Source organism: Anthonomus grandis, chromosome 15, assembly GCF_022605725.1.
Source record: "Anthonomus grandis grandis chromosome 15, icAntGran1.3, whole genome shotgun sequence".
In the NCBI taxonomy this organism is placed as follows: Eukaryota; Metazoa; Arthropoda; class Insecta; order Coleoptera; family Curculionidae; genus Anthonomus; species Anthonomus grandis.
In genome coordinates, this window is record NC_065560.1 from 1,499,788 (window position 1) to 1,525,464 (window position 25,677).

At 32.0% G+C, this 25,677-nt stretch overlaps 1 protein-coding gene across 2 annotated transcripts; it reads left to right on the forward strand.

The window, feature by feature from the left end:
- Positions 1-59: 59 nt before the first annotated feature.
- LOC126745213 (ER degradation-enhancing alpha-mannosidase-like protein 3) lies at positions 60-25,603 on the forward strand. Of its 2 annotated transcripts, XM_050452960.1 has the most exons (17): positions 61-292; positions 1,785-1,931; positions 2,273-2,425; positions 2,687-2,840; positions 2,891-3,025; positions 6,862-7,124; positions 7,187-7,352; positions 9,024-9,195; positions 9,249-9,431; positions 9,492-9,621; positions 9,671-9,791; positions 9,844-10,036; positions 10,532-10,671; positions 17,796-18,053; positions 18,111-18,261; positions 22,083-22,643; positions 24,771-25,603. In XM_050452960.1, the coding sequence occupies exons 1-16, from the start codon at positions 168-170 to the stop codon at positions 22,628-22,630; spliced, it is 3,039 nt and encodes a 1,012-aa protein (XP_050308917.1). In that variant the 5' UTR covers positions 61-167; the 3' UTR covers positions 22,631-22,643; positions 24,771-25,603. The 2 variants fall into 2 exon arrangements, with proteins under 2 accessions (XP_050308914.1, XP_050308917.1); XM_050452957.1 differs by having other exon boundaries at positions 60-292; positions 22,083-25,603.
- The last annotated feature ends 74 nt before the right edge of the window (positions 25,604-25,677 follow it).

The window sequence follows — 25,677 nt, forward strand, 5'->3', positions numbered from 1 at the left end:
TTTTTTTTTTAAAGAGTCCATAGCTTTAAATAATATAATAATTTTTTTGGGGTCCGCGAATTTTCGATAAGATTTTTATCAGGTCAAAAGTGATTTGTGAGCTATATATTGTTTTTTTTTTATTATCTAGTTATGGTGTGAAAACTACGTGGTACACACTGCTAAAAATGATGTCTTTAAAAAACATAATTTTAGTAAAAACAGCTGTGTTAGTTGTCCTGCAGTTGAAAATCCTGCTATGCAGTGCCGAGGAAGTGAAAAATATGTCAAGGCAAGAGAGGCTGGAGTTAAGGTAATTTATTAAATGATTCAGCTTAAAAAGAAGTTATTCTGTTGATTGTTAGAATCTTACAAAGATTTCAGCACCGAAGTTTTAAAACAGGTTTTTCCATATATAAGGTGCTGATCTAGTTGTCCAGTATCGTTATATTAAGTAAGGATATACCGATATAAATGTATTAGGAATGTACCTATACATACCAGGGAGTTCTCACACTTCTTTATAGTTATGCAATTGGGAATATTATTAGAATTTATAAAAATCCATTCTGTCTGATTTTCCAGAAATTGTTATGTTTGTATCATCAGCAAAGATTTTCATATGTTCTGCATCATTATTTTGATATATTCTTCATCCTTATAAAGTTTCTTAATTTAATTTTATAAGAAAACTGTGGGAGGTATTACACAATGAGTTCCATAAAAACACCAGAAATTATGGTTCACCAGATAACATTCAATAGTATTACAAAACACTTCAATAACACAGTTACTTAAAGTTTATGTTTTCTATTATTTAATACCTACAAAATACTTGTTGTAAAACAATGAAATTTATATGTTACAACACATACAGGTCTTATTCCTAAGCATTCTCACATTAATTCAACTTTATCTTCCGACGGAAACATTTTTATAAGTTGAAATCAGACATATTATGTTGATAGGATATCTTAATCCATGAATATTCTTATTGAGATTTAGAATTTTTTTGCTATTTCTAATGCTTTATCTATCATTATCACTATACTCCATTTATTTATTATAACTAAATTGTAACTCTATGTACAGGCAGAATTTACTACCCATTTCAAATTTTTTTGTCTACTGTATGCAAGTAGAACTCTTGAAAGTATTATTATCTATATTCAGGCTTATCTAAATTTAAACGATTTGTTTTTGTTGAATAATTGGAAAACATTAAATTAATTGAAAAATTCCAAACAAACAACTTGAAACAGGACAATCAACTTTCATTAGTGTAACAAAACCTCTTATTTTCATTAAAAAGTCGACTTTATTGGACTTGAAATTAAAGGTAAAGTCTAGTAAGATCGATTTTCCAGATGATACATAAAATACATCCCTCATCACATATTGTGCCATAAATGTTCTACATAAAACTACTTCAAGTTTGTTATGATGCTTATTCGTTGTCTTTAAATCTTATTACATATAAATTAAGATAATTTTATATCATACCTACACATATAATTTTCATTTAGTCAGTATTACAAAAAGATAACATGACAATCATCAAATCATAATTATTCTAAGGTAACATTGCAGATTAATGTTTACAAAGCCTATTATAGTGGTTTTAATTTTGAATAGAATTAAATTAAATAGAATTAAAAAATGAAATTGGTCTATAGTTTAGCACCTCCTGTTTTGATCCCCTTTAAAAAAATTTTTACTGGCTAGATTAGTAGGTTACCACAACTCCATTAACATTTAACATCCAAGAATTATAACTTAATTATAAGAATCTTCTTATCATGCAGGGATGAAGCTAGAGACATGTTCTACCATGCCTACAACGCATACATGGAAAATGCTTATCCAGCAGATGAACTCATGCCCTTGAGTTGTAAGGGACGTTACCGGGGACTTACTCCTAACAGGGGAGACATTGATGACGCTTTAGGAAAGTAGGCACTAATTCACTTGCTAATTGCTTTATTGAATCATGTACCAAGTACTCCAAATTGATGCTCTGGTCAACTCTTATTAATTAGATTTTAAATTAGTATATGATTCATTTAAAAGCCCTCAACCTTTTTACATGAATATTTTTATAGAAACAGAAAAGTTAGTAGAGGAAGTCTTTCTTTTCTTCACAAATAAAATGCTAATCCTAATTTCAGGAGTGATGCATTTCAGCATACTCAGACTAGAAAGTCCTAGTAATAACTAGGATTAGTATTTAACTTTCTATGTTACATTGACTTCACTTGAGGATGGACTGTTTCCTTAAAATGAATATTTTTAGTTTTTCCCTCACCCTTATTGACTCTCTGGATACCTTGGTGGTCCTAGGGGATATGGAAGAGTTCGAAAACGCCGTCAAACTGGTATTAAAAGACGTGAACTTCGACAATGATGTTGTCGTTTCAGTGTTTGAAACTAATATACGAGTTGTGGGGTAAGTTATGCAACAACCTTTTACATTTAAAGCATTATTACATAATAAAATAAGCTTAAAAAAAGTGGTTGAGCTACAGATTTTCTGCACTAGTGATGTAGTCTTCAGCCTTGAAAGGAATATAAAAATCAGAATTCTATTATCAAGGTGTCAGGTATAAACAAACCCTATTGTAAGTAAATTTTATTGCTTACTTACGTTTATGTTAGGCAGTTGAAATCTATGAACTACAATTTAGGACGTTTTATTATATACTTTTAGTGGTTTGATTTCTGCGCACATCTTAGCGGATTTACTACAGCAAAGGGATGGTCTGATGCCATGGTATAAGGGTGAACTTTTAAACATGGCTAAAGATGTTGGGTACAGGTTATTACCAGCGTTTAATACCACCACCGGTATACCTTACTCTAGAGTAAGTGATATTCTCAAAAAGAGTGGCAGTGATTTGAAACTTATTATTAGGTCAACATGAGATATGGCATAAAAAGCGATAAAATCGAACATTTCCGCGAAACATGTACCGCCTGCGCTGGATCAATGATTTTAGAAATGGCCGCTCTGTCCAGGTTAACTGGAGAACCCATTTTTGAAGAAAAGGTAAATACTATTTAATGTAGAAATAATTTTTAGGTGTTATTTAATCGAGTAGCAACAAAAATACTTATTGAGCATGTCAGGTCATACATTTTATATTATAAGTTGAATGACTATTGAAATAAGAATATATATCTAAAAACTGTTTGATCCTCACAATTTATAATGTAACAAAAGCAGGTAAATATAACATAAGGCATTCAAACGATCAGTTCAGCTATTCACTATCCCCGGAATAAAAACCTGTTGATTGAAAAACCTGATTTTCAAAATTTAGGATAACTTTTTAACTATTAAAGATAGAGACATGAAACGAAAAGTGAAATGGAAGACTAATTGATTGGCACATTTTATGTATCTATTACATTTTTTGAGAAACTAAAGGTTTTTGAAAATAGAGGACGTTTAGGTTTTTTACCATTTTTACAACTTGGGTGATTTACAAAATTTGGGATAACTTGATAACTATTAAAGATAGAGACATGAAACGAAAAGTGAAATGGAAGACTAATTGATTGGCACATTTTATGCATCTATAATATTTTTTAAGCAACTAAAGGTTTTTGAGAAAAGGGCACGTTTAGGTTTTTTACCATTTTTACAACTTGGGTGATTTACAAAATTTGGGGTAACTTTTTAACTCTTGAAGATAGAGACATGAAACGAAAAGTGAAATGGAAGACTAATTGATTGGCACATTTTATGTATCTATAACATTTTTTGAAAAACTCAAGGTTTTTAAGAAAAGGGGACGTTCAGGTTTTTTACCATTTTTACAATTTGGGTGATTTACAAAATTTGGGAGAACTTGATAACTATTAAAGATAGAGACATGAAACAAAAAGTGAAATAGAAGACTAATTGATTGGCACATTTTATGTATCAATAACATTTTTTGAAAAACTAAAGGTTTTTAAGAAAAGGGGACGTTCAGGTTTTTTACCATTTTTACAACTTGGGTGATTTACAAAATTTGGGATAACTTGATAACTATTAAAGATAGAGACTTGAAACGAAAGGTGAAATGGAAGACTAATTGATTGGCACATTTTATGTATCTATAATATTTTTTGAGCAATTAAAGGTTTTTGAGAAAAGGGCACGTTTAGGTTTTTTACCATTTTTACAACTTGGGTGATTTACAAAATTTGGGATAACTTGATAACTATTAAAGATAGAGACATGAAACGAAAAGTGAAATGGAAGACTAATTGATTGGCACATTTTATGTATCTATAATATTTTTTGAGAAACTAAAGGTTTTTGAGAAAAGAGGACGTTTTTAGGTTTTTTACCATTTTTACAACTTAGGTGATTTACAAAATTTGGGATAACTTGATAACTATTAAAGATAGAGACATGAAACGAAAAGTGAAATGGAAGACTAATTGATTGGCACATTTTATGTATCTATAATATTTTTTAAGCAACTAAAGGTTTTTGAGAAAAGGGCACGTTTAGGTTTTTTACCATTTTTACAACTTGGGTGATTTACAAAATTTGGGGTAACTTGATAACTATTAAAGATAGAGACATGAAACGAAAAGTGAAATGGAAGACTAATTGATTGGCACATTTTATGTATCAATAACATTTTTTGAGAAACTAAAGGTTTTTGAGAAAAGAGGACGTTTTTAGGTTTTTTACCATTTTTACAACTTAGGTGATTTACAAAATTTGGGATAACTTGATAACTATTAAAGATAGAGACATGAAACGAAAAGTGAAATGGAAGACTAATTGATTGGCACATTTTATGTATCTATAATATTTTTTAAGCAACTAAAGGTTTTTGAGAAAAGGGCACGTTTAGGTTTTTTACCATTTTTACAACTTGGGTGATTTACAAAATTTGGGGTAACTTTTTAACTCTTGAAGATAGAGACATGAAACGAAAAGTGAAATGGAAGACTAATTGATTGGCACATTTTATGTATCTATAACATTTTTTGAAAAACTCAAGGTTTTTAAGAAAAGGGGACGTTCAGGTTTTTTACCATTTTTACAATTTGGGTGATTTACAAAATTTGGGAGAACTTGATAACTATTAAAGATAGAGACATGAAACAAAAAGTGAAATAGAAGACTAATTGATTGGCACATTTTATGTATCAATAACATTTTTTGAAAAACTAAAGGTTTTTAAGAAAAGGGGACGTTCAGGTTTTTTACCATTTTTACAACTTGGGTGATTTACAAAATTTGGGATAACTTGATAACTATTAAAGATAGAGACTTGAAACGAAAGGTGAAATGGAAGACTAATTGATTGGCACATTTTATGTATCAATAAAATTTTTTGAGAAACTAAAGGTTTTTGAGAAAAGGGGATGTTTAGGTTTTTTACCATTTTTACAATTTGACTGATTTTCAAAATCTGGAATAAATTTTTAACCATTAGAGATAGAGACATGAAACAAAAAGTGAAATGGAAGACTAATTGATTGGCACATTTTATGTATCAATAACATTTTTTGAGAAACTAAAGGTTTTTGAGAAAAGGGCACGTTTAGGTTTTTTACCATTTTTACAATTTGGGTGATTTACAAAATTTGGGGTAACTTTTTTACTATTAAAGATAGAGGCATAAAACAAAAAGTTAAATGGAAGACTAATTGATTGGCACATTTTATGTATCAATAACATTTTTTGAGAAACTAAAGGTTTTTGAGAAAAGGGCACGTTTAGGTTTTTTACCATTTTTACAATTTGGGTGATTTACAAAATTTGGGGTAACTTTTTTACTATTAAAGATAGAGGCATAAAACAAAAAGTTAAATGGAAGACTAATTGATTGGCACATTTTATGTATCTATAACATTTTTTGAAAAACTAAAGGTTTTTGAGAAAAGGGGATGTTTAGGTTTTTTACCATTTTTACAATTTGGGTGATTTACAAAATTTGGGGTAACTTTTTTACTATTAAAGATAGAGGCATAAAACAAAAAGTGAAATGGAAGACTAATTGATTGGCACATTTTATGTATCAATAACATTTTTTGAGAAACTAAAGGTTTTTGAGAAAAACGGACGTTTAGGTTTTTTACCATTTTAACAATTTGGCTGATTTTCAAAATCTGGAATAAATTTTTAACCATTAGAGATAGAGTCATGAAACAAAAAGTGACTTGGAAAACTAATTATTTGCCACCTATGTAGATACAACATTTTTTCAAAAAACCAAAGATTTTTTAGGACAAGTGATCATCAAGTCATTCTATCTCAGTTGTAGGTTTCAATATGTTAAAATTAAAAGTATATTTTATCTACAATAGAAAATGCCCAAAAAATGGGCATTTTTAAATGGGTCCATTATTTGGTCAGTAATGTGTTGGGTATTTGTTATTGTATTTTATTAGTGTGTGTTATTATGCGCATTGTGTATTTGCTCATTTCTATATTTTCTTTTATTATTTATTACAATACTTATGTAAAGTTAGTGTCTGTAAGAAGCTTTGTAGCTGTTAATACTTCTAATAAATAAATGTGTATTAATTAAATGGACCAAATATTTTCCTCACAAACAATTTCCTCTGCTTTTTTAACACATGCAAACACATTGATGTCAAAGTCCAAAATTACAAGGTTTTAAAAATGATTCAGTTGCTTAAACTAAAATCTGATGATCAATCAATATTTACCTTGTTTATATGAAATATAGAAGTTTTCAAGACCAGATGTTTTAAAGTAATTGGTCTTGTTCAACTAGTATTTTAGTGAACTTGATTAGAAAATTAGATGCTCATTTAGTATTTTTAATACCAGGATAGAATTGTCATAATGTTGCCACGTTGAATGTACAACAATCATATTATTCGATACACATTTCCTATAATCAGGCTCACAAAGCGATGGACGAATTATGGAAAATGCGACATCGCAGTTCTGATTTGATGGGCACTGTCTTGAACGTACACTCCGGAGATTGGGTGCGAAGGGATTCCGGGGTTGGTGCCGGAATCGATTCGTATTACGAGTACTGCCTTAAGGCGTACATTTTATTGGGCGACGATAAGTACCTTCATCGGTTTAACAGGCATTACAGCGCCATTATGAAGTACATTTCGCAAGGGCCTATGTTAGTTGACGTCCATATGCATAGGTGAGGTAGTTTTCACATTCATTTGTGGGAATATAACGGTGATTTTATTAAAATTTCTTTAGGCCACACACTGCATCGAGGAACTTTATGGATGCCTTGTTGGCATTTTGGCCGGGGCTTCAGGTTCTCAAAGGGGACATAAAACCCGCCGTGGAAACTCACGAGATGCTTTATCAAGTGATGCAGAGGCATACTTTTATTCCGGAGGCGTTTACCACTGATTTTCAAGTAAGTAAACTTTAATCGGTTGTCAACTTTTGATAATTTTTATCTTAAATGATGTTCGAATTAATTGTATTTTAATCATTGACAAAGATCGAGTGATAAGAGGGGACATTTTTAGCATCAGTCAAGTGATAATGGAATTATGATATCGATGCAGAGAAAAAGCAATTTAAATTTACAAATCAATTATATTGAACCTCTCTCATTGGATGTTTAGGGATATTTAGGTCTTCGTTTTTATGTTAAATTATTCCGTGACCTTTTTTGGTGAATTTCAACATTCCAAGTACATTTGAATTGAGCATAGTCCATTTTTACAAATCCATTTTATTAATTGTTAGGATTTAGTAATCGACTACACGATCCTATAGCATTTGCACTTTTAACAATATTTAAAGTTTTGTCAACTGGAACATTAGTAAAAAGACTTCAGACAACGTCAAAACTTACCAAAAATCATTAAAGGTCAGTTAAAAGAAAAACCAGAATGTTTTTCTAAAAAGTATTGTGAGTTTTTAATGTATGAATCAGAATTATCAAGAGGTAAAATTTTCGCTATACTTGGAACAATTAAAAGAGGCTCTCATTTAGGAAACAACAACACAAGAAATCTACTGTATAATAGTTTTTATTGAAGCCCATCTTAATTATATCTGATAGCTTGTTGGGGAAATACAGCAACATATCTGTTAAACAAAATACCAAATAAATCAATTAAACGAATATACTCTTTTGATTATTGGACTCTTAGTGAAACTGCTCTCTTAAGACCTATTTCCTGGTCGCAGTTTAAAAATAAGAGAAGAATTATTATAAAACGAGTGTTGGAATATATGTGATTGGATAAACTACAATAGAGAAAGATTATTACCGAAGATATTAAAAAACTACGGAAGATGTAATACAGAAAACCAACAAAAAGTCGAGATTTTGACTCTCTAGCACTCAGTATACAAGCATATAATTCAGTACCTAAAGTATTACAATTATTGGAACCTGTAAGGAAACATGTACAAAAACTAAAACAAATGTTTATTAATTAAATAAATTAGGTATGTTCCTTGAAATAACTCGATATACTATGTATATCAGAAAACTAATTTCATAATAATAAATACTGTTACTGTAAAACTAAGTATCTTAACAAAAAACTTAAAAATAAAATTTAATAAGTTATTGGCCTTATTCACTCTAAAATTTTAATAAACTAATGATGGTTTATATGAAAGTTTAATTTAAGGTTGTAGAGTATTCTAATTAGTTGGGTTCTGTATTTAGATTAATTGCAATTGAGTCAAAATTGTCTTTCTATATTTATTATATATTTCAACCATATCAGTTTTCGCATTTAGCTAGTAGTAGTTTGTGCGATTTACACCAATTATTAATTTTAGTTAGACGTGACTGGACTTTGTAAGTTTGTCATCACAGAAAATGAAGATCATTTATAAAAACTGTGAAAAAATAGGGTCAAAGTACACTACCCTGTGTGCACCCAGGTTCATTACAAAATCTGCATTTCCTATCCTTACATTAAACTGCCTATCGGTTAAGAATATTGGCTGAAATATTGAATTAATATTCCCTCATTCCCATATTTTGGGTCCACTGATCAATCAAGAAATATGATGTCTCTTTTGAAAACAATGACCCTCACATTTTAACATTATTTAGGTTCACTGGGGTAACCACCCGTTACGGCCAGAGTTTCTAGAATCCACGTATTTCCTGTACAGTGCCACAGGCGATAAATATTACTTAGACGTCGGCAAAAATGTCTTAAAAACGTTACAGAAATATGCCCGGGTACCTTGCGGGTACGCAGCCGTAAACGACGTTAGAACCGGTAATGGATATTGCTCGTTATAGGAATTAAATAAGAAATAACCGATATTTTAGGCAACAAGGAGGACAGGATGGACTCCTTTGTTTTGGCCGAGACTTTTAAGTATTTGTATCTTCTTTTTGCCGACAAAGAGGACATCCCTTTGAAACTAGACGAGTTTATTTTTACCACCGAGGGGCATTTGTTCCCTTTGGCTTTGTCGGGGCACGGTCCCAACTCTTCCAGAACCTTATCAGGTTGGGTTTTTTCCTAAATTCGCTTCATATTACAATATTCGATTGTCTGTTTTCTAATAGATATTGACATCGAAGAGTCCGAATTGTCAAACATTTGCCCGAATACTTTTACGCTTTTCCCCCATGCCGTGCGGAAACCCCTGAAGCATATGGTGGATGGAATGTGCCCCAGAAGAACTGGCAAAAGAAGGTTTGTTTGTTTGAGGTTATTCTGGTTATTTTTTAATATGAATATTTAGATTGAGGGCCGAAGAGTTCGCTGCCAGTAACATCAACCATCTAATGACCTTAAAGGAAATGGGCATTTCTTTAATCGCAATGAAAGACGGAAGGGTGCAGCTACTACACAATCCTGCTACAGTAAGTTCAAGTTTAATGAGTGAGATTTTTTTGCGGTATCGATGTTTTTTAGGCAAGATCAAAGGCTGACTCAGACGAAGGTCTGTTGTTTATGACCGAACTGGCGGAAATATCGAAAGTTCAAGAGCAACAGCCGGATGTCGCTCCGCAGGTCGTTTCTTTTCCTCTTAAAGATGATGTTAGCGGAAATACTGAAATGATTTCTGTCCAAGTGGGACCGGCACAGTTCGGAAAAATACTTAGAGGTAAGAAATTGTGTGGTGAATTTATAGATTTAAAGAAACGAACAAATTATCGAATCTAAGTCACAACGCGTGATCTTTGGAAATAATAATCAAAAAGAATCTGGGGTTTTGTTTATGAGGTACTCCAGAAAATTCCTGTTTTTTTTTTACAAAACTTATCGCATCATCAGGTCGAGGACTAAAAATCAAAAAGGGGAGGTGTTGGGGTGAATGGATTAGGTCCTAATAAGCACGCTTACTTATTATTATAAAAGAACTGAGGACTGCAGATTGTGGTTACAATAAAAAAAAAGTGGCTCTCACAGTTGGAAAGGTAGATCTATCTTTTATTTATTGTAACAACACTCTGCAATTCAAATAAGTTAAATGTTAGATTTCCTGACGTTTATTTGGTCAAAGATCTTTTTCAATAAATTACTAGTAAATTGACCAATGTACGTTTTTAAGACTATATCTATGTGTTCTAACATTTAATGAGGTTGATATTCTTTGTAGGCAACAGCGTTATTAAAGCGGGAGCGGTAAGGTTTTCACCGTTAAACGCTTGCAGCGAGTTAGAGGATTCCCAGAGGGCGATTTTAGCGAAAGGTTTGATCGCTATTATTGAAAGGGGAGATTGTATGTTTATAGATAAGGTAAATATATGAGTTTAGAGATTTTTAAAAATGCATGTAATAAAGGTATAGTTAGTTGTTTAAAAAGGTTATTAAATATCTCTTTTTTCTTATTTATTAATAGAGTTTTAATATCGTCTTTCATAACTGGTCATACTTGTATTGTTTTTGATCTCATTATCACAAACTTGAAATTTCTTATTCCTTTTAAGTTTGATATGTATATCTTTATACATTTCTTGTTTGGAATTGAAAATTCTTTTATATGAACCATATTTTATAAAAATCAGTGGGAAAATAAGGAAATTATGGCGAGTTGTCCATATAACTTGGACAGATTTTCCAAAATGTCCCTTTACTCTGCAAATATTGAATTTATGAAAATTCTTGTAGATACATTTCTTGTTTGAAATTAAAAATTCTTTTATATGAGTCATGTTTTATGACAATCAGTGGGAAAATAAAGAAATTATGGCGAGTTGTCCGTATAACTTGGACAGATTTTCCAAAATGTCCCTTTACTCTGAAAATATTGAATTTATGAAAATTCTTGTAGATACAATTCTTGTTTGGAATTAAAAATTCTTTTATATGAGTCATGTTTTATGAAAATCAGTGGGAAAATAAGGAAATTATGGCGAGTTGTCCCTATAACTTGGACAGATTTTCCAAAATGTCCCTTTACTCTGAAAATATTGAATTTATGAAAATTCTTGTAGATACAATTCTTGTTTGGAATTAAAAATTCTTTTATATGAACCATGTTTTATGAAAATCAGTGGGAAAATAAGGAAATTATGGCGAGTTGTCCCTATAACTTGGACAGATTTTCCAAAATGTCCCTTTACTCTGAAAATGATGAATTTATGAAAATTCTTGTAGATACAATTCTTGTTTGGAATTAAAAATTCTTTTATATGAACCATGTTTTATGAAAATCAGTGGGAAAATAAGGAAATTATGGCGAGTTGTCCCTATAACTTGGACAGATTTTCCAAAATGTCCCTTTACTCTGAAAATATTGAATTTATGAAAATTCTTGTAGATACAATTCTTGTTTGGAATTAAAAATTCTTTTATATGAGTCATGTTTTATGAAAATCAGTGGGAAAATAAAGAAATTATGGCGAGTTGTCCGTATAACTTGGACAGATTTTCCAAAATGTCCCTTTACTCTGAAAATATTGAATTTATGAAAATTCTTGTAGATACAATTCTTGTTTGGAATTAAAAATTCTTTTATATGAGTCATGTTTTATGAAAATCAGTGGGAAAATAAGGAAATTATGGCGAGTTGTCCCTATAACTTGGACAGATTTTCCAAAATGTCCCTTTACTCTGAAAATATTGAATTTATGAAAATTCTTGTAGATACAATTCTTGTTTGGAATTAAAAATTCTTTTATATGAACCATGTTTTATGAAAATCAGTGGGAAAATAAGGAAATTATGGCGAGTTGTCCCTATAACTTGGACAGATTTTCCAAAATGTCCCTTTACTCTGAAAATGATGAATTTATGAAAATTCTTGTAGATACAATTCTTGTTTGGAATTAAAAATTCTTTTATATGAACCATGTTTTATGAAAATCAGTGGGAAAATAAGGAAATTATGGCGAGTTGTCCCTATAACTTGGACAGATTTTCCAAAATGTCCCTTTACTCTGAAAATATTGAATTTATGAAAATTCTTGTAGATACAATTCTTGTTTGGAATTAAAAATTCTTTTATATGAGTCATGTTTTATGAAAATCAGTGGGAAAATAAAGAAATTATGGCGAGTTGTCCGTATAACTTGGACAGATTTTCCAAAATGTCCCTTTACTCTGAAAATATTGAATTTATGAAAATTCTTGTAGATACAATTCTTGTTTGGAATTAAAAATTCTTTTATATGAGTCATGTTTTATGAAAATCAGTGGGAAAATAAGGAAATTATGGCGAGTTGTCCCTATAACTTGGACAGATTTTCCAAAATGTCCCTTTACTCTGAAAATATTGAATTTATGAAAATTCTTGTAGATACAATTCTTGTTTGGAATTAAAAATTCTTTTATATGAGTCATGTTTTATGAAAATCAGTGGGAAAATAAGGAAATTATGGCGAGTTGTCCCTATAACTTGGACAGATTTTCCAAAATGTCCCTTTACTCTGAAAATATTGAATTTATGAAAATTCTTGTAGATACAATTCTTGTTTGGAATTAAAAATTCTTTTATATGAACCATGTTTTATGAAAATCAGTGGGAAAATAAGGAAATTATGGCGAGTTGTCCCTATAACTTGGACAGATTTTCCAAAATGTCCCTTTACTCTGAAAATATTGAATTTATGAAAATTCTTGTAGATACAATTCTTGTTTGGAATTAAAAATTCTTTTATATGAACCATGTTTTATGAAAATCAGTGGGAAAATAAGGAAATTATGGCGAGTTGTCCCTATAACTTGGACAGATTTTCCAAAATGTCCCTTTACTCTGAAAATGATGAATTTATGAAAATTCTTGTAGATACATTTCTTGTTTGGAATTGAAAATTCTTTTATATGAACCACGTTTTATAAAAATCAGTGGGAAAATAAGGAAATTATGGCGAGTTGTCCCTATAACTTGGACAGATTTTCCAAAATGTCCCTTTACTCTGAAAATATTGAATTTATGAAAATTCTTGTAGATACAATTCTTGTTTGGAATTAAAAATTCTTTTATATGAGTCATGTTTTATGAAAATCAGTGGGAAAATAAGGAAATTATGGCGAGTTGTCCCTATAACTTGGACAGATTTTCCAAAATGTTCCTTTACTCTGAAAATATTGAATTTATGAAAATTCTTGTAGATACATTTCTTGTTTGGAATTAAAAATTCTTTGATATGAACCATGTTTTATAAAAATCAGTGGTAAAATAAGGAAATTTGGTTTAGGCAGTTATGTGTGTGTGTGTTTTATTTACGCCGCACGATTTTTTAAATTTTTAAGTGGTTAATTTTGGACAGTACAGTTGTGTTGTGTCTTAAAATACGCGTAATAATTTTTCCTACTTGCTAATCGACGTCGCGATATGTCTTTCTGATCAAATATCTCATAATTTCAAAAAATAATGATAACAATAGCCAAACAATACTCCAGGCTATAAAGGTTTGGAATGCAAGCAGTATTCTTTGTTTAAATATTCAACGGCGGTCGGTGATATTTAGGAGTTTTCAGAGTGTGCGAAATCACACGTTAACGTTATTTTCCATCGTTGTATTTACACTTTAGTTGTGGTAGTATTTTTGCCGATTTTACTATTTAATATTTAATACAGATATGGGAGGAACCACAGATTGTTTTAAATGTAAAGAGCGATGTGTTTTAATGAAAGCAAATCTGAACTTTTTGGTTTTCCTTGCGATATATGCAAAAGGATTATCTGTAAGACTTGCGGAAACATATCTGCATCAGAAGTCAGAGTCATAATAATGGCTAATAGAGTAATGCCATTTGTATGCCCTGCATATAGGGAAAATATGTTTGTTTAACATTCCGAACATTGTTAAAAGACTTACTGAACTTGAGTCATTGGTACAAACACAAAACTCTGACATTATAGGAAAAATTGTAAAGCTCGAGCAACGAATTGTCAAAATGGAACAATTAAATGAAATTTCTTCTAAGTCTTCTAGTTCTGGGAGGTGTGAAATGGATTCCATTTCTGACCATAATAAAAACAATCAAGAAAATTTAATAAACGAGATGTTGGAAAGAAAGAATAGGGCGAAAAATATTATAATTTATAATGTAAATGAGTCAAAAGCAAAAACTCAGACAGAACGGAATCTTGAAGATAGCAACACAATCAGGGACATATTGAAGAATTTTAATTTTAACAAGGATGGTGTGAGAAATTTTCGACTTGGTAAATTTGCGGCAGATAGGATTCGTCCAATTAAAGTTATTTTGGAGTCAGAGGAAGATGCAAAAAGTGTGCTAAAAAATAGGAATCATATAAACATTCCGGGTGTTCGGATAAATAGTGACCAAACAATTATGCAAAGGGACTACTATAAAAGTATCAAGGCAGAGTTACAAAAGCTTAATTAAATTTGTCAACAATAAACCAACTATTGTGGACAAAAAAGAAAATCAAAAACCTCGCAGTAACATCTAATATACTTTTTTCCTCAGACATAATTTACCTTAATGCACAGAGTATTTTAAAAAATATTGATAAAACACGACAGAGCATTGCATCTTTTAATTCAAAAGTTATCGAAGTATATAAGTGAAACGCGGATAACAACAGAAATTGACAATAGCGAATTGTATATTGAAAAGTATACATGTGTTAGGTGTGACTCAAAATAGCAGACATACAGGTGGTGTTTTGATTTACATTATTCATAACTATACATTTTCAAACATTAAAAAAATTGAGCTAAAGGATAACTTTTGGTGTGAATTTATTAAGGTGAATTTAGGATCTCTTGTCTGGGTTATTGGCTGCATATATCATTCTCCATCAAGCTCAGATTCACAGTTCATTGAGTGATTTGAAGATATATGTGATTCTGTACTTTCTAAAAATAATAAATGTGTTTTAGTGGGTGATTTCAATGTTAATAACAGCTTTTATAGTATTAAGTTGAAAAATTTGTTTACATCCTATGGAGTGAGTCAACTGGTCACTGTACCAACTAGAATAACGGATGTTAGTGCTACCTTGGTTGATTATGTGCTCACAAATCAAAATAACTTATTGGTGGAGGTGCATGATACTCCAAAAATTACTGACCATTCTGTTATTAGTGTTAACCTCTGCAATAAATTATATGTACATGAACAGGTCAAAAAGTATAGAAATATAAGTGAGAAAAATCTTAGCATTAAAAATTAAATTGTTTGAATGTAATTGGAATTTGAACTCTGTCAATGTTGAAGTTATTTTTAACGAATTATTGGAAAATTGTTATAAGGTGATTAATGACATTGCTCCTATCAAGAATTGCAAATACATATCTAATTTGCCTTGGTTTGATAATGAGGTTTTTGATAAAATTAAAATTCGTGACAAGGCATATAAAATTTTTATAAATTCAGATGATACTGAAAGACCAAATAAATGGCAGGAGTGATTAAATGAGAGTAATTTCTTTAATCTTTAAGGCAATTGGGATCATATTGCGTCAAACATTCGTAATAAAATCAGGGCGTATTTATGCAGGTATTACTTGGTATTAGCTTCAAACAAACTGGAAAAATGCTTTATTGAAATGCTTAATCGTAAACATAAATCTTTGTGTAACATTGTAATTTTACTCCATTCTCAAATCTCTAACAATTGTTAATAGTTCGTTAGTTTAATAGTACGTCGTCGATTAGGGTTACTTCAAATATATTCACAAGTATACTTGGTATAGTTAAAAAATCAATGTAAAAAAAACATTAAAGGCAAATCAAAAAAGTCAACAGTCAAAAACAACTGAAACTTAAAATATTTCAAAACTCGAGAACTGAAATCTTCACTACTATTTTTATACCAGATTAGAATAATTTATTCGATTTATTAATTAAATTAAGCAGTGGCAATAAATCTCATGTTTGTACAAATAATTTGTGTTTAGACTTTTCTGACACAGAAAGCATTAGCTTTGCTATTGAAATTATTTTGATATACCCTCCAAGGGTGCCTTTAAGGGTAATTCTTTGGCATTTTCACTGTATAAAAAATAAAGTTGATGATGTGGTTTCTCCGAAACGAAACGTCGCACGAAAAATCTTTCAACGGGCATTTGAAGTAATTGAACTAATTTTTTCAGGCAGTTGACACTATTGGAAGTCATTTTTAGGCAGTTAAAATTATCAATTTCTTCCAAAGAATTTGCCTAAAAGAAGTTTTAACTCCCTAAAATGAGCCGCTCAGAGGAAAAGTGGTATATGTTAGTATTTTTTAATTTTTGAGTTATACCATTAATTATGTTTCTACTGGTCTAATATATTCAGTCGAAAACTGGTATAAGTCAAAATTTTAACTTAGCTAAGATAAGAGCTTCCTAACGTTATTCCTCTCAACATAATGGATTCGTTCGCTGGAATAGTGGTATAAGTCAAGGCACCACGCTGTTCCGATGTCGCGCCAGGTCCTATTAAACTCGCTTTTTCTTGTTTAGTCAGGTTTTTTTAGTGTTATGGTACGTAGTGAGTAGATCAGTTACTGTAGCTAAGAAAAAAGGTATGATAGAACTTCTTCAGTGGATTCCCCCGATTCAGCATCAGTTCTTCCTGGACTTACTGACAAAAGAAGATGCTGTTGACAGTGGTCCATTATCCGATTCTGATGAAGATTAATTTGTTTAATAACTTGTTTTTACTCTCCTTACTGTAAGTTTAGTATGTAAGATAAGTAGTAGTAATGTTTTGCTCTTCAAGCTCTATATTTTTTGAACACTTATCAGTAATAGATATCATAGTAAACATACTACAGCTATTATTTTTCTTTGGTTCATCAGTTTTGTGAAATTTGGTTAACTTTTACGAGGAAAAGTGATATAACTCTCCAAATTATACCACTTTTCCGCGATGTTTTTGAAAAAAACTTACTGGAAGAATGACATTGGGCGGCAAAAATGTAATTAATGGGCGCAATCGGTAAAAATGTTTACCATATGAAATTTTAGTACAGGGTTATTATAAATATGTACAAAAAAGTAAAGAATATGTTACTGTGATTTTTTAATGCATCCAGATGCAAAATATCAATTTTCTAAATTTCTACTTTAAGGGAGTTAGGCCACTTTTTCGCTGAACGGCTCAAATAGTCACAAGAGTTCCAAGTAGTTAAAGCGACTTTCAGGCATTTGAAATAATTTTGAAGTGATACTTTGGTACGGCCAGGTAGTTGAATTGTCTTTTATTTTTCCTATCTATTCCTATTTTATTATCTCTTTAAATAACGGTTAGAAAAAAAAACGAAATCGGAAAATCTTGGTTTTTTAGGCGTATCCCCGGAACTACTCGGAATTTTTAAAACTTTCTTAACCGCACATTGTTAAGCTTGAAAATGCGCGATTTTCTCTAATTTAACCATCTTATACTTTTTTTTGCCTTATAAATTTAATTTAACCTTACAGTTTATGAACCCTTAACCGTTAGATTTCTTAATTTAGGTACGCCGTGCTCAAAAGTACGGCGCGGTCGCGGCTATAGTAATAGATAACGTTATCGACAGCAGCCTGGACAACTCCCCGATGTTCTCGATGTCGGGCGATGGTAGTGACGACGTTAAAATTCCCGCCGTTTTTATGTTCTCGCAAGACGCACAGAAACTTTTAAAAGCCCTGGATAACAATCCGTTTATCGAGGTGACCCTTAAAGAAATGAAAAACGCGATGGACAATCAGGAGAGCGTGTTTCAACGATTGAAGGTGGTCCAGTTTAACCGGGGAGAATTATTATTGTAATAAATAAATTCGATTTTTTAGGTTTCCGTGCAGGACTTTATCAACAGGCACACGGGCATGTCCTTTGATAAAGCGGTAGTCGAGGACAGCGGATTTAAGGCCTATTTGGATTCCGAAGTGCTCAGGGTGGAACTGGAGCAACATTCAGTATCGGCTCAACCGATATTTCAAGGTAAATATTTTGTTATTGTCTGTAAAAGCGTGGGAAGCATTTTTTCTCTCATAGATTGTTGCCAATAGAATAATTGTCATATTTAATATATCGAGCTATAAGCTTTTTACTTTGATTAACACCTATTTTCTATATCATCGTTTCATTTTCTAAATAGTGTTTGGATCTCCGGCAATTAGTGTTTTTCTCTCGTAATGTGTCTAATTACAGTAATGTATGGATAGTCCGAACCCCGTATAATCCGAACTACTCTATAATCCGAACGCCCCAATTGCGTAAAACTGATTCCATAATTTGAACACCGTGAATTCCGTAATCCGAACTGTCATGTCGGTACGTACGCGAGCATGGGCGTTTAGTGCGAAAAGATGATGCCACGTTTAATTTATGTGAGGAGTTTATAATTGTAAGTTTGTTCTTGCAGCAAGACGTTGCGTGGTTTTATAGTGGTTTTGACGTGTTTTATGGATAGAGTAGAGTTATGTAGTTGTGTTGTGAGTTGCACGCTGCATATATGTATATGTATCGCATATTTCATTTAAACCATGGATTCTAAACGTAAGCATGTCACATTAAGTGTTAAACAAAAGGCTGAAATTTTACGTCTGCTGGATTCCGGATGTTCATTCACGTCCTTGGCGACACGCTTTATTATGTCGGGAAGTCAACAAAATCCGATATCAAGAAAAAAAAGAGTAAAATTAATTGTTACGTGTCGCGTACTGAAAAAGGGCCGGGAACAAGAAAAACGATGCGCAAAGAGGAATTTTTTGTTGTTGAAGATGCAGTGTATACATGGTTTTTGCAACAGAGAGCACGACATGCACCAATTTCCGAAGCAATCGTACTTTAAAAGGCTGGCCAATTTTTCACAGAAATGAATAATGACGAAGGAGTCAACTTCGAAGCTAGCAGAAGATGGTTTCAAGGCTCCAAACGCAGATTTGGGATCCGCTCGTTGAAAGTTACCGGCGAAAAGCTGTCTAGTGACGAAAATGCTATGGAACCCTTTCGTATAGAACTCAAACAAAAAATTGAGCAACTCGGTCTTTCTTCAGAGCAAATCTATAACGCGGACGAATTTGGATTATACTGGCGCTGCCTTCCTGAAAAGATATTAGTACACGCAGACGAAAAGGGTGTTGTCCCGGGTCGGAAAATCAGTAAAGATCGAATTACATTTATGCCTTGCGCAAATGCAAGTGGCCCTGAAGGGTCCGTGAAGAGAAGGCCCTTTTAATACTGGATAATGCTTCAGCTCACAACCAGGCCAAGAACTAGCCAGCCATCATGGTAATATTCAAGTCATGTTTCTTCCATCTAACTGCACTGCCCTGGTTCAGCCGATGGACCAGAATGTGATCCAAAATATAAGTCACATATCGAAAAAGGCTGCTACAAGAGGTACTTGTACAAGATGATGAAAACATTGCGCAATGTTTAAAGAATGTGTTTGCATTAGCCGAATCTTGGAAGCAAGTGCCTGAAAAACTGGTGAGAAAATCGTGGTGTCAACTTCTTTCCGCCAAGGACATGGATGAATGGGATGAAGAAGATTTGATACCCCTGCATGCTTTATGAGGCGAAATATGTGATTCTATTTTGTCAGATGAAAGACCTGATCTAGTGGAGTTAGTGAACAAAGTGAATCGTGCTGATAATCTGATAGATAAAACAGAAGTTGAAAAATGGGCAAGAGGTGATGACGAGGAAAATTTGGATATAGAGATCTTAGAAGATGATGAGATCATTGCTAATGTCGCAGGAGAAAATCAGAAACCTGATGACGAGGATGAACTTATACAGAAAATGTCCAGCAAAGAAGCGGTGATCTCATTTGATAAGTGTCTACGTTGGGCGGAAGAAAATGAATTGCCACTGCATGAAGTGATCCAACTAAGAAGAATTCGACAGAAGGCTGTCGATCTAAGCATCAAAAAACCTGTTCAAAGAACTCTGGACAATTTTATCCAAAGAAAATATTAAGAGGCAATGAAGTATGTCCATATTATGTATGCAGTAACCTGTTTAATTATTTTTCTTGTTACATAAATTTTTACTGAATCTTTTGTTTGATTTCCTGTTTATTAAGTTTATTTTTATTTTGAAATATGCATTTATGTATACACATAAATAAAGGTTTTCAAATTCATTATGTACAAATATGTTTTATGGTGATATTGCATTTATATGGTGAAGAAAGTGATCTATAAACCGAACGTGTTCGGATTATAGAAATCATTTATTATGAATCCTATAATCCGAAAGTTTTGGTAAACCGAACGGGGTCCGCCAATTTTCTGTTCGGATTATCCATACATTACTGTATACCCGGAAAAACATAATTTTATTCCCATCCTCTTATAATTTTCAAACTGTGATCAAGCTATACAGGGTGATTCCTTAAGAATCTACACACCTAAATATGGCGTTTGAGCGTAACATGTCTTATACAGATCTTGCAGGTTTACGAAGATACAGGCTATTTTAAATTGGAATTTCTTAATTATTTTGTGATTTTAAGCAGTATCGTCTTAAAAATTAAATAAATAAATAAATAACGCATTTATTCAAGTATTTCTTTGTACATATAATGCAAAAACATATGAAAATGTACACTCACAACATATGCACAAGAATAGGGCAACTGGCGAAGTTTAGCCATTCTTCCACTCAACCAATTCGCCGGATTTTAAGTTCACCATCTTTAAATGTTAACAGAGAAAGTCCAATAGAATGCTTTTAAGATATAACACTGAGGATAGAACAGTTTTAACCAAACATAACAATATAACAATGCAGTACATATATACATACAATATATAAGTATATCACTAAAAAAGTCCTAAAAATCTACTGCACATCTAATAAATACGTCTTGTACTTAGACCTTAAATAACCAGTATTGCATACTTTAAATTGAAAAGGAAAAGTTATTATATAAGTTCACTCAATTATAACTGAAGCTCTTTTTAAAAAAAGAATTTTTATCTCGTAAAGAGCGATTATGCACAGCCTCCCTATCTCTATTGGTTGTTGACACATATTTAGTTTTCTAGAAAATAGAGACAAGTTAAAATTATACCAGTTGTCACACTTAAGCCAACCAAACTCTTATATTTTCTGAGACATGATCAAATTTTTGTTAATTTATAAACAAATCTACAGCATGTATTCTGAACGTATTGTATCCGTTTCTTATTTACAACATGTAAGAATGGATAATCTACTATGAAACAATACGAATAAATAGACATAAAATTGGCGACTTTATGTGTTTTGATATGACAATTACGAATTTTGTGGTGAGTTTAGCATTATTTATACAGGAGGTTAGTTACACCCTGTTACTTAGGTAAATTAGGGCTCCCAACTTACTTATGAAAATATAGTTCTAAAGCTTCTTCAGCATTTTCATTGCTTTTTATAAAACATACAAGCATATCATAATTTTCTTTTCAGATGCTTCAATTTTTTTGGCAAAATTCACAAATAACGAAAATAAATGGGGTTTGTATCAAAAACAGAGAAATGTGAATTAAAACCCGACGATAGTTGACATTTATTTATTTATTTGTAATTTTTTTGTTTCTTGTTATAAATAGCCATGGTCTCCTATTAAATGTTTGGGTTATAACTCAAAAACTAAATATATCTACACCACGAATTCTACGGAAAATAATCTGTAAGAATGAGTTTTTACTTTTACAAAAACTTCATTTTCAAAACGGACGTACAGAAAAGCGACAATTAAGCACGACTTTTTCATGCAGCCTTATTTTTATTTCCTTACTGCAACTTGAATCTGATTTTAATTTCAGATAAAGAAATTGACCCGCACTGGGGAGCGATCCGACGCGATCTCCTAAAATCCTTGTTGCAATCCAAAACGAAAGAACTCTACATTCCCTTAAGCACCCTGACCGTTTACTATAAAACGTTGAGCGGGGACGCGATTTACGAGAACGACTACGCGGAACAATCTCGCTGGCTGGTCCAGGAATTGGCCAAAGAACTGTATGGGGAAAAACAGAAGGGGTCGAGTCGGGACGACGCGCTGGTCAAACCGAACATTTGGACGGACCTCGAGCAACTCACCGACGATTTAGGTAAGATGAAGGTGGAGGGCGAGGATTCGGAGGACCTGAAGCAACGTCGATCGAAGCAAATCGAGAAAATCAGCGACATCATTAATAATCTGAGGAAAATGGAGAGGTTGGAACAGGACGGGCTTTTGAAAGTGCTCTCGAAAATCCAAAAGGAGGGAGGGTTAAGCGATGATATTATTACGGCCAGCAGTGGGACAGTGAAGGAGGAAACGGGCGAGAGCACTTCGACGATCGAAATACGCAATCCCGACGAATTATGATATTACTATTAATGTGAGTTAGGAGTTTTTTTTTGTTTGATTGGGAGAAACGACCTTTTATTGTGATAATTTCGGTTTAAAACAACGGACCTCAGAACATTGAATGCCTAGAATAAGCCTAGCTGCAAACCATAGGCCAGGTTCTTTGATTTTAATATTGTTATAAAAGGCAAAAACTCAAGATCTACAGCATCACAGAAACGTTTAATAAAACGACAAAGGTTACATGTTTCGCCCGACTAGAGCATCATTAGACCTATAATAATTAAGATGATGTAACCCGAAAAAAGGAAATTCAACAAGAACTTACCATAACATATGCAAAACACCTAACATATAAATAACGCTTACAATCCATCCACTGACAATTTATATGTTAGTTGTAACCTTTGTCGTTTTATTAAATGTTTCTGTGATGGTGTAGATTTTGTGTTTTTGCCTTTTATAAAAACGTATGACCAGCATCTTTGGGAAAATGGATGAATTTTTCGAGGTTGTTTGAGTTCACTATCTCTCTGACAATGATGTCAAATCGACTTTCCAATTTTTCATCTAATATACATATATTTTTCTTAATCCACTGCGTATTTTTTTAATGTGTTCTATTTTGTAACAGGTAAAAAATGTACTCTTTAAAAGTTTCATTCATTTGCTGACTATTCCATTTCGTGTAATTTTTAAGCGACGTTTCAAGTATATAAAGTCATTTTAAATTTTGTTCCAAGTTTTAGGAGTTAAAAGCTTGTCTTTTAACAAACCCGAGATCTTAGATTGTTTTTAGGGATTTATTAAATTCAAGTCCACGTCTTTTATCCTTGGATTTTCAGAACCTTAACGATATGTGTAAAGTATTTTTTAAATTCTATTCCAGGAATTTCAAGTTATCGTACAATTTTCTTGATAATCTTTACATGCTCATGCTCTATTTCTTTTGGTCAAAAAAGTCTAATTCAAGGATTTTAACTTCAATTCATCATGTTTCCAGGCAGTTTTTCCCAAAACCTCCTTCACATACATATTTCCCCAAAAAAATGTAATATATACTATGATCAAGAGTAATCAACAAGTTTTTCAGAACAAAAAAGAGATTCCTAACAAAAAAGTTGATGAAAAAAAAGCAACTTGGCAACGTAGAATACCTCTATGGTTACAATGCAAGTGTCCGATGTTGCGACTTCAAAAAACCTAAAACGCAGCATGTGTCGTTTGCCAGAAACCTATTTATAGTCCGCGCCCGCTGTTATTTAATCGATATAATGCCCATATCTCCTGAAATTCCCAAGGAATTTTAATAATTTTTATTAATAATTAGAGATTTTTCATAGAGGGTTAAACACTTTGGTTTTTTAAGCGACATTTTGTTTAATTTATAAACGATCAACACCAACACAATTTAAGTCACGCTAATAAAAATCACTAAACTTTATAATCACTAAACTTCAAAACCACACTAACAGACAACGTAAACAAACGATAACAACCTGCCTTACTTAACACACAATAGATTCACGGCGCCTATCGATTCGAAGAACGCCAAAAACAGCATATCGGGGAAGCACCGGCTGCTTTCGCCTACGTTACTGGCGAACTATCGATCCAATTACATTTATTTCCATTAACGGGGGATCGTTTGTTCACGGTATACGGTGGTCGATGCATAAAATAGTGCTGTTTCCGTTATGCGGGGTTTCCGCTATCCGATATTCACACTATCGAGTGTCTACTGTAGTACAAAATAGTTTTTCGTTAATAAACGAATGTCACTCTTTCTTTTGCTTTATAATTAACATTTCAGTTTTTGCTAATTTTAATAATTAACTATATCACTTTATTTTCTTCTGTTAACATTGTGTAATCACTGGCGCAACATTGAGTACCAAGCATGTTTATCAACAAAATGTCCTCCCTGTGTAGATGTTGTGCTCAATGCAAAGCAGCCAACGTTTATTCTAGTGTATTCAATGTTCTAAGGATTGTACATTGCGTGTAACGGTTAAAACGACTAAAAGTCAATAGGAAAATGTGGTTATTCCCTAAATTAAGTGAAAACCAACTCGAGCCGTTTATATTTGGGTCTTTTTAATCTTATCCAGGGTATCATGGTTCCATTTACTTGCAAGTATTCTTTTTCTTTTTGTAGGTCCTAGGTATGTTAAACTTAGAAAGAAAGAGCCGATCTCTGTCAACTTTAGGCACGCCTTTTGATCTCTCTTGTTTAAACAATTTGGGGTATATATATTTAATTGGAATATGGTTTTTTTTTTGGGAATATATACGGAAAATCGGGTATACAGCAGCAGGTCTGTTTAGTATTTCACTCTTTCGATCTGGCAGGCTATTTTTTACGGTTTAAAAACAAAGTGAAACAGTGCAAGGTAAAATACATATTTTCTCAATTTTGTAATATAATTTTCATATATAAAATTATTCAAAAGTTCAAACACATTTACTTAACTTACCTTTTTCATTTTCTCTTTTTCCTTGTTTTTCGCAAACGTTTAAACTCTCATCTCTTCTTCTTCAGATATTATTGAGCAATTGATAACACACTTATGAAGAATGCCATTACCTGTGTCATAATTCCCTGCATTTCTTTATTACATGTTTTACACATGGCCCATTTACCATTTTCTTAAAAAAAAAACAGATTTAAAGAGAAATTGTACTAAACGGACAGGCTATACTCACAATAAACGATTTGGATTGTACATTATCGTTTAAAAGCTACTATTTTTTGCGGTAAAACACTGAAATCTACTCTATACTACAATTTACCCTAATTGTATGAATTTTTTTACGCCTACTTACTTCCCTCCATTTTATGTTCATAAAAAAAAAAACACCGTACAGTTGATACGGCACTATATGCATTAAAAATTCATAGTGCAGCAACTTAATTGCTAATTATCAGTTGTACATACATACTTATTGTGAATTGTACAGATTATTGTAATAAATATTTTTATATATGTATATTGCTGTAAATAAAAAATATATATATATACATATTATAATCTAAATAATAAAATAGGCGAATTTAGGTGTAA

Excerpts from the sequence above, each read along its gene's own strand:
- LOC126745213 (XM_050452957.1), top strand. The coding sequence starts at position 168 with ATGATGTCTTTAAAAAACATAATTTTAGTAAAAACAGCTGTGTTAGTT. Across the intron at positions 2,426-2,686 it reads ACTAATATACGAGTTGTGGG|TGGTTTGATTTCTGCGCACA; the intron begins GTAAGTTATGCA and ends ATATACTTTTAG. Across the intron at positions 10,037-10,531 it reads GTTCGGAAAAATACTTAGAG|GCAACAGCGTTATTAAAGCG; the intron begins GTAAGAAATTGT and ends TATTCTTTGTAG.